This window comes from Lissotriton helveticus, chromosome 7, assembly GCF_964261635.1.
Source record: "Lissotriton helveticus chromosome 7, aLisHel1.1, whole genome shotgun sequence".
Taxonomy (NCBI): domain Eukaryota; kingdom Metazoa; phylum Chordata; class Amphibia; order Caudata; family Salamandridae; genus Lissotriton; species Lissotriton helveticus.
Window position 1 is genome coordinate 420827418 of NC_136068.1, and position 15546 is coordinate 420842963.

The 15546-nt window shown below is 45.2% G+C and overlaps 1 protein-coding gene across 5 annotated transcripts in view; it reads right to left on the bottom strand.

Moving 5' to 3' along the window:
• The window catches only part of LOC144766801 (uncharacterized), a 1464990-nt gene that overhangs the window by 257236 nt on the left and 1192208 nt on the right, over positions 1–15546 (bottom strand). For all 5 annotated transcript variants that reach the window (XM_078650533.1, XM_078650530.1, XM_078650529.1 and 2 more), the window contains one exon: positions 14077–14166. In XM_078650533.1, coding sequence (XP_078506659.1) covers positions 14077–14166 — 90 coding nt within the window. The remainder of the gene's footprint in view (positions 1–14076; positions 14167–15546) is intronic.

Consider the following 15546-nt stretch of genomic DNA (forward strand, 5'->3'; position numbering starts at 1 on the left):
AATTACCGAGTTTGTCCTGGTAATGAAATTGTCAAGGGTACCTGTTAACTGAATTCCCCCCTTCATAACCTTACTCCTGCTTTCTCTAGTGGACATCCTTACTAATACACAATCAATGTACAGTCTATAAGTAGGTGTAAGGTACATACAGTTTATAAGCGTACAGGCCGGAAATACAAGGGGGGTGGCCCAGCCCAGTCTTACTCGGTCTGGAACGGGCTAGAACGGGCCCGCCCTTGGCCCGGGCTTTGCCCGGCGCCCACCTGCGCGCGTCCCGCGTCGCAGGAAGGTGATGACGATTTTAACCTTCCTGGCAGGGGGTGTGGACACCGGGGGAAGAGGCACCAGCTGTGAGGAAGTGTAGCCTGCTGGTCCTCGCAGTCCCCCGGTGATAGGTAGAGCAAGCAGCAGTCACTCAAACGGCACCCGTGGACCGAGGACCGAAATTCCCAAACAAAGTTCTGGGCACACGTCCTTCCAGGAATCTCTGTTCACCTCAGTTCACCTTCAATTAAAATCGGAGCAAACGGGCAAAATCCAACGCTGTGAGCGGCTCCCGCGGAGCAGGGGCCGCGAAAAGTTGATAAAGGCACCTGGCGGGGGCGTGGACACCGGGGGAAGAGGCACCAGCTGTGAGGAAGTGTAGCCTGCTGGTCCTCGCAGTCCCCCGGTGATAGGTAGAGCAAGCAGCAGTCACTCAAACGTCACCCGTGGACCGGGGACCGAAATTCCCAAACAAAGTTCTGGGCACAAGTCCTTCCAGGAGTCTCTGTTCACCTCAGTTCACCTCCAATTAAAATCGTAGCAAACGGCCAAAACCCGACACTGGTAGATTAAGAGATTTTCCCAGAATGACAGGCTGTTGAGGCTATGCCGACTACTAGAACCTGGGTTCCAAAGTCGGCATCTCTGGCCTTAAGGTCACATTCTCTACCTGTATGAAATACACGTAAGCCTTTATTACTTACTTTTTTGCTAACTGCATTAGAATGTGTAATCCTTTCACTTAAAGCTTTTTAACTCAGGCATTAGTCCACAAGAGAGTCAATTAAAGGCACTAAGCAGTGTGTATTCAAATAGACATTGAAGTTGGATTGATGCAAACTAGGAGCTTTCACATGGACGTGAGGGATAACGGCATCACGCAGGGCTTCCATACTCAGCGCCTTCTGAGACCGAATTTCCTGTGGCGCCAGTCTTCAATCTGCTGCTGTCCATATGCTATGATAACTAAGGGCTGTGAAAAGGTAAGCCCGGACATGCGCTGTAGCTTTCTTTTAGAGCCTCACTTTCGCTTATGATACAATTATGCACAGAACAGGGTCAAGTAGCCAGAAACTGTTCACAGCGCTTCCAGGACTAATACAATACATTTTAAATGTATGCAAATGAGAGGGGTGTGGCCCCAAAGCCCTAAAACAGAAGCCGCTGCTGCTCTCGTTGGAGAAACACCAAAATGGAGCATCACCTGATGGACACATGCACATGAAAAACTATTTTGATGAATGCCCATAAACGGGAAAATCCATTTCCTCACAAAATGCGGTATAGAAAACACCAGAAAGTGGAGACAAGACGATGGTACATGAAAACAAGTAAGTAGAATAAGAGGTAGGATTAACAGAGAGGGTTGATAGATGTATGGTAGGTTGTAGCTAGAGGTAGTAGAGGTTTTAAGGGGTTGAACTACTAGAGTATTGGCTGTGATAGATGGCCTAAGGTACAGGTGAGGTAGGTACTAATGCACAGGTAGGGGTAAAAGTACCAGGGTATCAGAATAGACTAATGCACCGGGTTATAGGTACAGGTAGAGATATTGTGGTTTAGTTAAAGATAGATATACTAGGGTATAGGACGCAGTGGCAATGCTGTAATACAGGGCTTTAAGTGGGATGAAAAAACTGGGGGGTCTCTCAAAAGGGCGTGGCCATTGTAATTAAAACACCTAAACTAAAAATCTGTGCTTAGCATAGTGTGCCGCCCGACTTGTATTTTGCTGTTTCTGTACTGTATCCAGATATATAATACAACAAGTAACATCATACCTACAACTCAGGGCTCTTGGCTTTGTCAATGGTTGTTAGTTCCATAGATAGATAAGCAGCAACTATGGCTTGTATATAATATTGAAAAAGCTTTCACTTAAGGCCCTGGTGACACCACAACAATGTTGCTGCTCCTGATATTAAAAAAAGGAGGGAAATCCAGAGAGAAAATGACTCTCTTTAAAGGATTTCCCTTCCCCTACAATGCTCACCTGGCATGATGTCATGCTGTAACTTCTCCACTAGTGAGAAGGGAGCAGGAGAGCAGTGCACATCGATGTGCCTCTGTCACTGCAGTCCGGAAAAAAATGAGCCAGGGCACAAGACAGAGCCGGATAGTAAATCCGTTTCAACGCCTCCTTTAAAAAACTTCCGGCTCTCAGCACCGGTGAGACCCGGCCCACTTAAAGCCCTGCTGTATTATAGCCTAGTGTAGAAGGACTAGGATTTTTGTGGAAGCAGATGTATTAGTGTATAGCTAGGTGTAGGGTTATTACAGTATAGGAAGGGGTATACAGGCTGGGTACAGGGAAGCCTACTATAATTGTGGATAATTGGGGGAAGCTTCTAGGGTCTAGGTAGGTGTGAAGCATTAACGTAATTAAAACAAAACTATTGGGTGAGAAGGGGGAAGAATTGACTCGGATATAGGAAGAGGGGTGAATAGGAAGGAGAGAAAAGGGGAGTAGTTTTCCAACTATAAGTGAGACAACGTGGAGGCACCATCAATATCCTGCCACTCCGATTAAAGACAAACAAGTAATCTAAGTGAGCATGGAAAAAACACCACATGGAATTCATTAAACTGTAACACCTTAATGAGAATGCCCCTTATTATTAGAATTCCAGAGCCCAGTTTTGTTATGAAGACCTCTCCATACGGGAGAGAAGAGAAACACAACTTGATTGAATGTTTCTTATCTGATCAAGTAGACGAAGCAAACAACATTGGCGTAGGGAGACTGCTCAGAGAGGATTGTTGAGAGTCATACCACAAGAGTCACTGTGTACAGATCCATTAAGTGCGCTAAGAAGTGCTGAGAGCGAGTGCAATGTCTGCCGCGCCACAGGAAGGCGAATGTGTAAAGTTATCAAAAGGAGAGGCAGAAAGAGAATAGTAAAGCCAGTATTATAGAGCAGCACCAATAGAGGGAGTTTAATCACAAATACAACAGGTGGAATCAGATAAACAGACAATTTACATGAGCTTCTGGAGATAATTACACTTCTTTATAGCGTAAACGTAACCAAATATATTGAGGCACTTTACATAGGCACCAGTTACATTACACAGAGTTTCAGACACTGGTAGATTGAGTGATTTGCCCTGAAAGGCAGGTTGTTGAGGCTACACCGAGACTAGAAACTTGGTCCCCGGTTCAAGTCGGCACTATTCTCTACCTGTATGAAATAAACATAAGCATTTATTACTTACTTTATTGCCAACTGCATTAAAATATGTACTCCTTTCACTTACATCTTTTTAACTCAGGCATTAGTCTGCAAGAGAGTCAATTTAAGTCACTAAGCAGTGTGTCTTCAAATAAACATTGAAGATGGACTGATGCAAACAAGGAGCTTTTACACGGAGGTGAGGGATGACAGCATAATGCAGGGCTTCCATATTCAGCACCCTCTGAGACTGAAGCTCCTGTGATGCTAGTCTTCAGTCTGCTATAGTCCCTCTGCTATGATCACTAAGGGCTGTGAAGAAGTAAGCCTGGACGTGCAATGTGGGCTGCAGGGCCGGACTGGGAACTGAGAGCAGCCCAGCCAAATATTGGCAGACCAGCCCCCGTCCGGCGTGTAGCGAGCGTCGCAAGCGAGCCCGACCACTACTAGGGGGGTTTGGGGGGGGGGTTCTCCCCCCATGAAAATTTTGGAAAAAGACAGACCAAAATGGTGAATTTTACAGCACATTCTTCATTACATATTCAATTGTATCAACTTTCAAAACACAGTAAATAGTAGATGATGACCTTTAAGAGCACCAGGTTACCCAGCCAGTCATATGTACCCATAGACATTCTTTCAGAGAGCACCAAAAATAGACATGAGCACACAGGCCACTGAGGCCAGAAACTGTGGAAATGTCACACATAAGCACCTAGGCACTGAGGGCAGAAACTGTAAAAATTTCACACATAAGCATCTGATAACTAGCACCTGGGGCACAGAGGCCAGAAACTATGGAAACTTCACACATGACATGAGCCTCCAGGTCACTGAGCCAGACACTATGGAAATAGCACACATAAGAACCCAGGCCAGAAAACATGGAAACGTCATACATAAGCACCCAGGCTGACAAAAGGCATGGAAATGTCTCACATGGCACCCCAGACAGAAAGTATGGAATATTCACACAAAGGCACCCAGGCTAGTGGCACTAGAACACTTTTCAGAGTGTGGGTGCTGCCATCAGTGTTGCCTGTACATCACTCAAGTCATGGGATTGTGAAAGATTCAAGAATCACACAAAGAACAAGGGTAGCAATTCAGCCTTGCCTATTCCGGGACATATAAAACTTAAAAGTATATGCCAAACCATTTAAATACACTGCACTCTGCATACTGCACCCTGCCTTATGGAAAGGGCTTGAACTAGTGGTGACATCCTGGTGATAAATGTAGTAAAAGGGAATATTTTTAGGCCTGGCAAAAGGTTCCTTTTGCCAGGTCAAAATGGCAGTTTTATAACTGCACTGGCAGACTGCAATGACAGGCCCTGGCCTTGACACATGTTTAAATAGGCTACGTACGTAGGTGGCACAATAAGTGTTGCAGGCCCAGTAGCAGCATTTAATTTACATTCCCTGGGTACATGGAGAACCACATTTCTAAGGACTTACAAGTAAATTAAATTTGCCAATTCGGTGTAAGCCAATTTTACCATGTTTAAACGAAAGAGCGCAAGCACTTTAGCACTGGTTAGCGTTGTAAAGTGCACTGAGCCCTAAGAGCCAACACAAATGGCCTTTTTTAATGTAATAAAGAAGATCAAACCTGAATTTAATTTGGAGGAATCTGAGGCAGTCAAAGACTTATCTAACCATGTCTCAGCAGTAAGTATGAACAATATGCTCCCGAAGGAAAGTGTGAGGAAGAGGGGGGGAGGAAGGCGTGGGGGGGACCAAGACCATGGTATTATCACCGAGCAAATAGGTAATAATTTCAGTTGTAAATAAAAAGCAATTTCGGCACATCCATGAAACAGGCGTGTAACCTACAGGTTACATAAGCCATTTCTGCCCCCAACGCTTTCAACCCGGTACATTCCAGCAACACGTATCTCTTTTTCCAGAACATGCACTCAACCCACTGTGCTGTGACTGGAAAGGGCTCCTATTCCCCTTTTGTTCAAGCCGGCAGGAGGCAATGTGTGTCATCATTATAGTGGAAAATGTAAAGGTTAGCCAAGCCCACCATCTCGCTCCGCCCTAAGCCTGGTAGGCCACAGCCCCGTTCCGCGACCGCAGCACAGTGGATTTGTGAGCACTGGCAGACTACCATAAGTGCCGGTGTTGATAATTTAGCACCAGTGCAGCGCTCCGGAAAGCATCGGCATAAATTAAGCACCCTGCTATGATGGTGTATTAGGGTATTTTAGCACACTGCTGACCCTGAGCAGACATTTGCTCATTTGTTGTCCATACCATGCAGCTATAATAGCAGACTCATGCTGCCTGCTCTACAGTCACATCACAAAATCCATTCATTGGAACACATATCACTTTTGACATTGACCCCTAAGAACACCTCTTTGTCGTTGGTGCCTGCAAGATTCATGTTTGAATGGCATTAATGAGCAGTTACGTAGGTATATAATTGCAAGAGCGACATTAATATCTCTTCTCTCAGCTTGAGAACTGACCTTGGAAAACATTTCAACCTTACACTATGGCAGAGGTTCGCCACAGATTTCATATAGATCGCTCACCCTGCAGACTTTATTCCCCTTTCAAATGGTCTCTTCTGCTGGTTTTGATTAAATCACTTACATTTAAACCTCGTCCTTCCTTGAGGCTCAGTGAGTTAAGCGCAGGGCCCGGCCATCACTGAGGGAGGGAGGGCCACGGCCCGGGGCAGGCTAAAATTTTCCGGCACTTACTGTCGCCGCCACCCCCTGCTAAGGACCGCTCAGTGCATGCCTCATAATGTGTAACGCATTAAATGCTGCGCCCATTGAAAAACCATGCTAGGAGTAAGTTAACTGTCGCCTCTGGCATTAGCTGTGATGTTTGAGTACTGACAAGACCAGTTCAGCCTTCCATCCTCCCAGGGTCAGTAAATCAGGCATCTGTAAGCCTTGTGTGCCATCTCAAACCATTCCTCTTGGCCTCCCCTTGCTATATTCAGTGGCCTGTGCCCCTTGGGCCAGATCCTTTATTTAAAAACAAAACCTAAAATAGAGAATAAAATGTGAAATAAATATCACCCCGTCTCTTCAGTTTCCCGCGTGTGTGTGACTCACTCAAATCTATGTCAGTTTTATACAGAGCCAAGATTTCTTGTATGATTGGAATGTTTCCCAAGCATTGTCAGTGCACGTTACACAGGCATGTTACAGGCAGAGGTGACCTCCTACTGGGGGCATGTTACAAGCAGAGGCGGCCTCCTACAGCAGGGCGCATGTTACAGGCAGATGCAGCCTCCTACAGGACAAGAAGGCATATTACAGGCAGTTGGTAGAGGCGGGCTCCGACAGGGCAGAAGGCGGGCTGTCAGCGTGCTCCGCCTGTAGGCAGGCCTGGCTCCAACTTTCACAGAAAGAGAAGTACATTGTTGGAAGAAGCTTCAGTGGTGCCTACTCCTGTGCTGCAGCCGGCGCCGAGAAGCACGGTCCCTGTAACCAGAGCGGTAACTAAATAAAAAACGATCTCGGGTCTGTGCTGTGGAGGGCCATCTCAGAACATTCAAAGTTTTCTAACCACCCACGGAGGTTTGGTGCCCAGCAGCAGAGGCCTGCAATCAGCAAGGAACCTCATCTCCCAACAGGCCTTTAAATGCAACACAGATGGGTCTCACTCTCTGGGTGTCCAGGGACCTGGACTGTGGAACTCACTGAAGCCAGACTTCAGGACAGAATCAAACACACTGTCTAGGGAACAAAATAGGACCTCTGAATAGAAATTAGGGAGGCGGCACACTGATCAAGGGCAAAATCTGTGAGGTTGTCTAAAGCCTTGGGAGGAAGAGCAGGCAAGTAGGTTGGTGCATTATCTTGATTTGTGGGAGCAGTGCAAGTACAGCAAACGGAATCCAATATGGACGATTGGGGACATCTTGAAGCAGTACTGGAATGTGCAGACAAAAGAAAGCACGCATTAAGAGCAAAAATGCATTCTCATGCTGACCAGTTTAGCATATTACTTAGTCATTTATTTATTTATTTTATTTTATTTATAAAGTTTTATATAGCGCGAACTTGATCCCGAAGGATATCAGAGCGCTGACAAAAGCTTCCCTTACTCAAAGTCAGATCTGACTTTGAGTAAGGGAATCGTTTGTCACCTTGAATAAATCCACGGGCCGGGGCCTAAGCAAGCTTTAAATGCTTTCAATTCAGGCCCAGTCGTGATGCCCCCAGAGACAGTGCCAGGCCAATTAATTAATTTATCAGCATCACTCACCTGTGGGTGCCACGCGCCAGGTGGCAGCCAGTAGACACGGCCCGGGGCAGGCTACAAATAATTAAATGATGGGGTCAGGGTCTCTCCAGGCTCCGCTCCAGCCTCTCATCGTCTCACTCTCTGGCCTCCTCTGCCTCCAGTCAAGCACCCTTTTTTTGCGCGACCCCAATGCGATTGCACAGGATCACCCCTGACTAGGCCCTCTGACTCCAGACCCCCACCCTAAGGGTCAATGATGCGCCGCGCAGACGTAAGGCGGGGACTGAAGACTCCGTGCATGGTGCTGTGCAGCCAGTGCCACCACCCAGTGGATTTTTTAATAAATATAAATTATAGTGCTAGCAGTGCTGGACATGGACAGACGATGCATGCATCACCACCAGGCAGCAGCTGCATTTTATGCAGAGAGTTGTGTGCGTGTTTGCTGCTCGGTGACGCCAGGTTCCAAATCGGCCCCGGCAACAAAACCGGCCCCCACCCCATCCAGCCTACCAGGGGATTGCCCAGTGCCCGGAATTGCCAGTCTGGCCCTGGTGGGCTGCCTTTCAGAGCCTCACTTTCACTTATGATACAATCATGCACAAAACGGGGTCAAGTAGCCAGGAACTGTTTACAGCGCTTCTAGGACCAATAAAATACATTTTAAATGTATGCAAATTAAATGGGCGTGGCCCTAATGCCCTAACGCAGATGCCACTGCTGGTGTACAGTACTACGACTTGCCTTCTGTCATCTCTCTTATACACTGGTGGCATTAGTTAATAGCTGTACAGAGTGCATAGAAAGAGTATATTGTTAATATTAAAAAATACTTAATAAAAAGATGTAAACAAAATGTAATAAGTGAAGAAAGAATTCTGTAGACAGAATGATATCTTCACAAATATTTATTATACATCTAAGTATATTCACTGGTTTCATGTGACCTTGTAGCACAGTGCTCAAAGAAAGTGGTTGTGCAAAGAGAAAAGATTGGAGCGCAATAGCAAAATACAATATATACCTCATAAGGAAATATACAAATAATATTTGTGTAATTTAGCCGAGCAGAAAAAAAACAATAAATTGTATTCCACGACACATATGTTCACTTGTTTGTGTTTCAACCCTGATAAATATATTGGTGGGTCATAATCCCGACATGATATTGGAAAAGCTTCGATTAAATATGTATAGAGAAGGTGTGGACCCATGAAAGAAAATATTACAGATGGAGATGGTCCAGAAATGAATGTCTAGTGAGTTGTAAGCATGTCTATGAGTGTAAGCACAGTGATGTGGACACTTCAAATGGGTGGGGTAGGATAATTAGGTAAATGGCACAGTGAGATGCTGTGTGCATGTACAGCAGACAAAGAGTATAATCAGAAAAGGCCCTGTAATTTATATGGCAATACACACAAATCTGGGCAGGAATCCTAAGTCCGCTCTACAACAACACCTTCTTGACAGCCATAACTCCTGATTCTTGGAAAGGCTCAATTTTGGTACAGATTTTCTAAAAAGGGGATCGACTCAAGCCATCAAACTACAGGCTAATAGCCTTGCTTGACCTGGAAGCAAAAGCATATGCTCGCCTACTACTGAAAGACTTGGAGAAGTGGGCCGAAGAGAAAAGCATAAAACCCTTCTACCAGACCGGCTTTAGGTCACAGTCATCAACTTCGGACAACGTATTGGCATTGACTTACTTATCCTCTCAGGCAACCCTGAAGAATCACCCACCGCTTTTCTGCTGTTTTGTGGATTATAGTACAGCCTTTGATAAAGTGGTCCGTAAACGACTATGGTGGAAGTTAGAAAACTGGGGCATTCCACCAAACTTGTTGAAGGCAATCAGATCTCTCTACGAAGATACCTGGGTGTGGGTTAAAACCAGCTGCCGCCCAGTGTCCCCCAAAATATACATGGAGAATGGGTTGAAGTAAGGATGTGTGCTGGCCCCCATCCTCTTCAACCTCTACACAGCAGATCTGGGGGAGGCCCTAAAAGGAGCTAGTCTAGTAGCTCCAAGACTTGGAAGCGTGAGGTTGCCGGTGCTACAATACGCCGACGATACAGCTATACTGGATCATACAAGGGTGGGCCTACAAAGAGCCCTAAATGCTTTAAACAGCTTCAACAACACCAACAACCTGACTGTCAACCAAGGAAAAACCTAGGTGGTCATTTTCGGGACATACCATCGGAAGAAGAACACACAATGGCTAATGGGCAATCTACAAAGCAACACGGTGGATTCATATAATTACTTAGGAGTTTGGCTGACAGAGCGGGCCAAAGAGAAGGCCCATCTGAAACAATTGATCTCAAAGGCCAGCAAGGTCACACACCTATTAAAACAATTAAGCCACCACTTCATTAGACCGTCCGCTGGCCCAATATTAACTGTCCTGAAAGCCAAACTACTACCAGCTATCAGCTACGGCCACCTGGCCTTCCCCGGGCTACAGGATGCCGCTCTAAATTCAGCCCAAGTAAAGGCATACAAAGCTGTGCTCCACATCCCAAGGTCAGCCCGGAACGCAAGGTTTACACTGGAGTTAGGATTAGCAAGGTCAGACATGACATGTCAGGGGGAGATTATAAAGTTATACTTAAGGATACTAAGGGCCCCGATCCACTCTTTGAAACACCACCTGAGAACAATCTTCAAAGGGTCAGGCACGGCCTGGCACCTCAGCCTAGGAAAGGCGCTTAAAACATTGAAGATCAAGGAAGACAGCATTACACGGCTAGACATCCCCCGAATGCTTAGAAAATATCCATAAACCAGCTAGTCTGAAAAACCTCCTTTGATCTGGATATCAAATCTCCCCATTCAAGCGCCTACCTAGACCCTCTGAATAACTCCTACAAAGTAGGCAAAGCACAACCTTGCCTAAGTGAGGCTCTTACTCCACTGGCCCGAAGTAAAATACTCTATATGAGGCTAACTATGCTAGGAATTTCTGACTTCAACCCCGTATGGGCCCCCAAGGGGGAATCTACAAACTGCAGACTATGCCCCTACACGAGGGAATCCTGGCTGCATCTCCTATGCTTCTGCCCAAATTTCAACAACGACCGTTGGCTACTCCTGCGTCCAATCTTTATTGCGAATGGAATAAAGTCTTGCAGCGGAGCGTCAGCCTTGTGCCTTTCCATCACCGACACAACGACACTAGCAAGACTGCCAAAATTCACTCATCAAATCAGGATCGCCCTAAAAGCTACAAATGAAAGCTACAAAACTCTGGCGAAGGGTACTGCAAATCTGGAGGAAGCAAGCTTAGTGGCCCTAAAACACCCCTAGCCTGCCAGTCTAAGACAGCGCTTACATCAGCTAGGGCCAAAAGGATTGTAAGAGGTGTTGTCCTCTATGCTGTACAGCTGTTTACCCAGTGAGGCTTAAAAAGGGGACTTTGTGAAAACGCGCAAGAGAACACGGCATTGACTATAACCTCTGGGGAGGGACGATCATGATGGCACAGGGATGCAGTGCTCAATTTTATGTAAGATAAACATTTGCTTTTAGTACTATGGTTTTTAGCTTTTATATGTTGACCGTTTTTACTGTAATGATTTTATTAATTGATCAGTTAATAAATAAGTACAAAGTACAATATGCACAAAGCAAAGATGCTGTCACAAAAGAAAAACAATGCCAAATGGCTGAAGATGTGAGTTGGGGACATGAGCTGTTTCCATGCACCTTTCTTAAAAGCAGGGGTACTACCTACTTCAGAACATATCCACCTCATGAACAAGGAAAGAAGTGGTAAGGAATCAGGATTGGCAACCAGAGCACAAATTACACAATATTTAAAAAGACCAAGGGGCATATTACCAACAACTAGCGATAATTATCGCTATGTTGGCTTAGCGGCAATATTTTTATCGCCGTGCTGCGGCGATTTTTATCGCTTAGGATTCTTGCAATTATCAAGGTTTATCTCCTAAGCGATAAAAATCGGCCGAAATGCATGAATATCGCTGAAAAGTCAGCGATATTCATGCATTACCGAGCTAATCCACTTAGCCATGTTATCCACCTACCATTGGATAACATGGCTAAGAACTGCTCAGGGGCAGGTGTTAGCTTTTGGAGATATTCGCGCTTAGTGCGAATATCTCCAAAAGTTGGTAATAGGAGATAGCGATGTTAGCGACTGTTTCCAGTCGCTAACATCTTGACATGCCCACTTTGCATGTCATTAGTGATAAATTTCACTGACATGCAAAGCGGGGCCCAAGATGGTCGCTATCTCCTACTAGCTGTCGCTAACTGGTGTTAGCGACAGCTAGGTAATAGGGAGATAATTTTATCTCCGCTTTCTTGGCTTTTAAAGCCAAAAAAGCGGAGATAAACCCCCTTGATAATATGCCCCCAGATTCCGTGTACTTCAGCTAGGCCAAATGAAGTCAAAGGTTTGAGCCCCCCCTCAATGCTTCTAAAGGCGGACAAGCACAAGTTGGACGAGTCCTTGGTGGGTCATGCCTCAGATCGTATCCAGACTGACACACTTCATGTGCAAAGGCTAGAGAGAAAGTGCCTCTTAGGTTGCTGATGTTACTTCACAAGGTTGAAATAGCTTAATCTGTGTTGCACCTCTGTCCTCACTCCTACAAGTAAGCCCAAAACATCTCTAAGATCACAGGGTCCGTTGCTCTTTCTAATTTACATAAGGAGGCATTGTCCTGTCCTTCTACAATTCCTTCCCAGACAACTTCCAGTTTATGATTAGCAGTGTATGACATTTCAGGTTACAAAAAGAGACCATGTGCTGAAGGGAAATAAACCCTGCTATCATTATTTAGGCTAGGAGAGCAGCAGGGCAATATACCATAGATTTGGTAGTACTCATTTTGTTCAGTCTTAACCAGCTCGTCTCTTAGTTGGGAAAATCAGCCTTTTATGTCTCCACAAGTTGACTGTTTGACCTCTTCCCACTTCCTTTAATCAGTGGCGGCTGGTATTTAATGGCTGGTGCGGGGGAGATGGGGGGGGGGGACAAGGGAGAGGGAATGAAAAAAAAAGTCAAAAACGTACCTGATGCTGCTGCCTCTAGTTTCTCATCGCCTGCTTCCAGGGCAGGAGGCAGGAAGCAACCGGCTCCCAGGCTCCCCATAGCCAATCATAAGGCCGCAATGCAGCGTTGTGATTGGTCTGAGCGCTGTGGTCCGGTGTTCAGCCAGGGAATGGGAGGCTGAGCATGTTCTGCACCCAGGCTGTAATGCCTGGGTGCAGTGGGCAAACCGCTCCTGCCCTGCTCTGTGAGCAGAGCAGCCTCACCCCCGCCCTGCCCCTACCCAGCGGAGCAAGGATGACAAATAAAATGATAATAACGATGAGTTATTATCATTTTATTTTTTCCATGTTGACCTTCTCAGTGGGGCGACACTCCTCTGCCTTAGCTGAGGGGACGCCACTGCAAACTAATCATCCCCAAATACAAAAACAAAAGTAGCCAACAGGTGTCATTTCCTGGTCTAGACAACTCCTAATTCAACCTCCTTGTGTGGACTGATCGTGCTGGACACTGTAGCTCACATCTTCCCTTGAGGAGAGGAGCATTTTGCACACTGTTAGTTTTGTATTGTATTAAAGCATTTTTTTAACCCTTCATTCCCCACTGTGGGGTGCTGGTGAATAATAGCTAATGGTTAGCTTGCTATATCATGGAAGCGGGGAAGTTGGCACAGTGTTGTTATTGTTGAGATCATGTGTCGTTCAGATCTCACAACTCTTGTAGGTAGAGTGTAAAAACATCCTAGCTATCACTTCAGTGACACTGTCCTTGCAGTTATAAGGACGTCACGAGTAGATAGCATGTGGTTGAATTTAAACTGTTTCTCAGTGAACGCAACGTAGATGCAGACCATTTGACTGCTAAAGGCTGAGTTATTGATTGTCACTGTTCATATGAAGTGAGCAGTTTTTTCCTAAGAGTAATGTTGCTTATCTCGCAGATTTATTTCAGATGAGCTTGATTTGTAGCTTCTGCTTCAGCCAGTTCATGCCAAGGCAGATATTGGGCATGGTTGAAACTGAACTAAGCCGTTTTACAATACAAGTAATGAAGCATGCCTTGTGCTGTCCATCAAAAGAAGCCTAAGGCCCTCAATGTTAGTGGCACTAGGTAAACTGCATCTGGCAGGTACCATCACATCAGGGTATATTGTTCAAAATGTGCTGTATTACCTCACCGGTCCGAGCTCTGCACATCAAAATGGGAGAAAACGCAATCATACAGCACACATTCCTCTCCTTTCATCTGCAAAACTTGGAAATTTGTGGCATTTCTTGCAAAATTCCCACGTGTCACCTGGCACAATTCATGCAGAGTAAAACTGCTATTTGCGACAGATTCTGGATTATCAAGGCCCTTAGAATGAAAGTTTAAGAGTGTACTCACCATCCTCCTGACTGCGGTCTGAGCACTGCTGCAGGTTCCTGACGGGCACCATGAATACTGCTCCCTCCATTTCTTCGTAAGACTGAGAACCTGTGAGTTAGATGAGGAGCAGCACTTGATAACTAGGACAAAAAAGGCAATACACCAGTGCCAGGCCTGTGAGAGCATGGACTGTCAACTGTCTAGAAGATCAGGGAGATACAAGCATACTTGGTTTTGGTAGGAATGTATATAGGAGCATGAACGTCGATTCACCAAAATTGTAGAGTAGCAGTAGTGACAGAAGGATGTATGACATTACAACGCATGCTTTTACATCGCATGCCTTTACAACGCGGTTTTTACATCGCAAACCTTTACAACGCATAGCGCTTTGGGGTGATGGATAGTGAATAGTTTAATTTACTATTCCAACTCCAGTCCCAGTGGACACTAGGGAAGGTGTTGGACAGTAAATTAAACGTATTCCCTATCCTAGAGCGCCCCCCAGCGCAATGTGTTGTAATGGTTTGCGTTGTAAAAGTTGCGTCGTAAAGGCACTGCGTGGTAAAAGTTGCGTTGTAAAGGATGTTTCCCGTGACAGAAGGATCATTGTGGTAAGCAAGCACAAGACCGAATTAACACCTTGCCTCACCATTAACCTATAAACAGCTTCATGTTTCTGCTGGAGGACAGGGCAATGAACTACAGAAGTATTCCTTATTCTTATAGTCCCTTTTGTTTTCTGTTCCTACCTTTACCTAATTATCCCAAACATCTAGGGCTAGCAAGGGCAGGTCCAAAGATAGTAAGGGGCAAGTCATAGGTAGCGACTGGTATCCCTGGCTACCACTAATTGATGTCCATGTGTTGAAGGTCTTAGAGTGGGATATATGAGAGATTATTGTGTGTCAAAGTTTTGAGAGGTCGGGGAATCGCTTTGATGCTGAAACAATATTCAGAGTGGGAAGGCCTTCATCAATGTTACATCAGTGAAGTCATATGCTTTGTGGAAAATTCAAGAGTAATGCTGAGAACAAGTGTAGGAAATGAGTCATGTCCATTCATGAGGAGAGTGATAAGGATGTGGTATATAGTCAGTGGTGGACTTTGGAGCACACTGTCACACACATACCACTTTATCATGTTGTGGTATGCCACAGTATTTTACAAACAGCACATTTTTCATTTGAATTGGCCACTGAATTTATATAAACATGCAGTTTTACTGATAGAACTATATTTCACACAAATGATTATGTGTGGAAAACGGGTTTCACAAATATTTATCATTTGCGCATCATCAAATAAAGTGCTTTGATGTGTTGTGATCGTATTAGAACCTATATTTCCATCAAACTGCAGAACTATAAAAGATTTTTGCTCTCCTAACTGCTGATATATTTTTGAAAATGTATCCAGTTCTTTTACAGGTATTTAAATATTGTTGTGTCTGAAATAAATTGACATCCTGGAGCATTTCCTTTCACA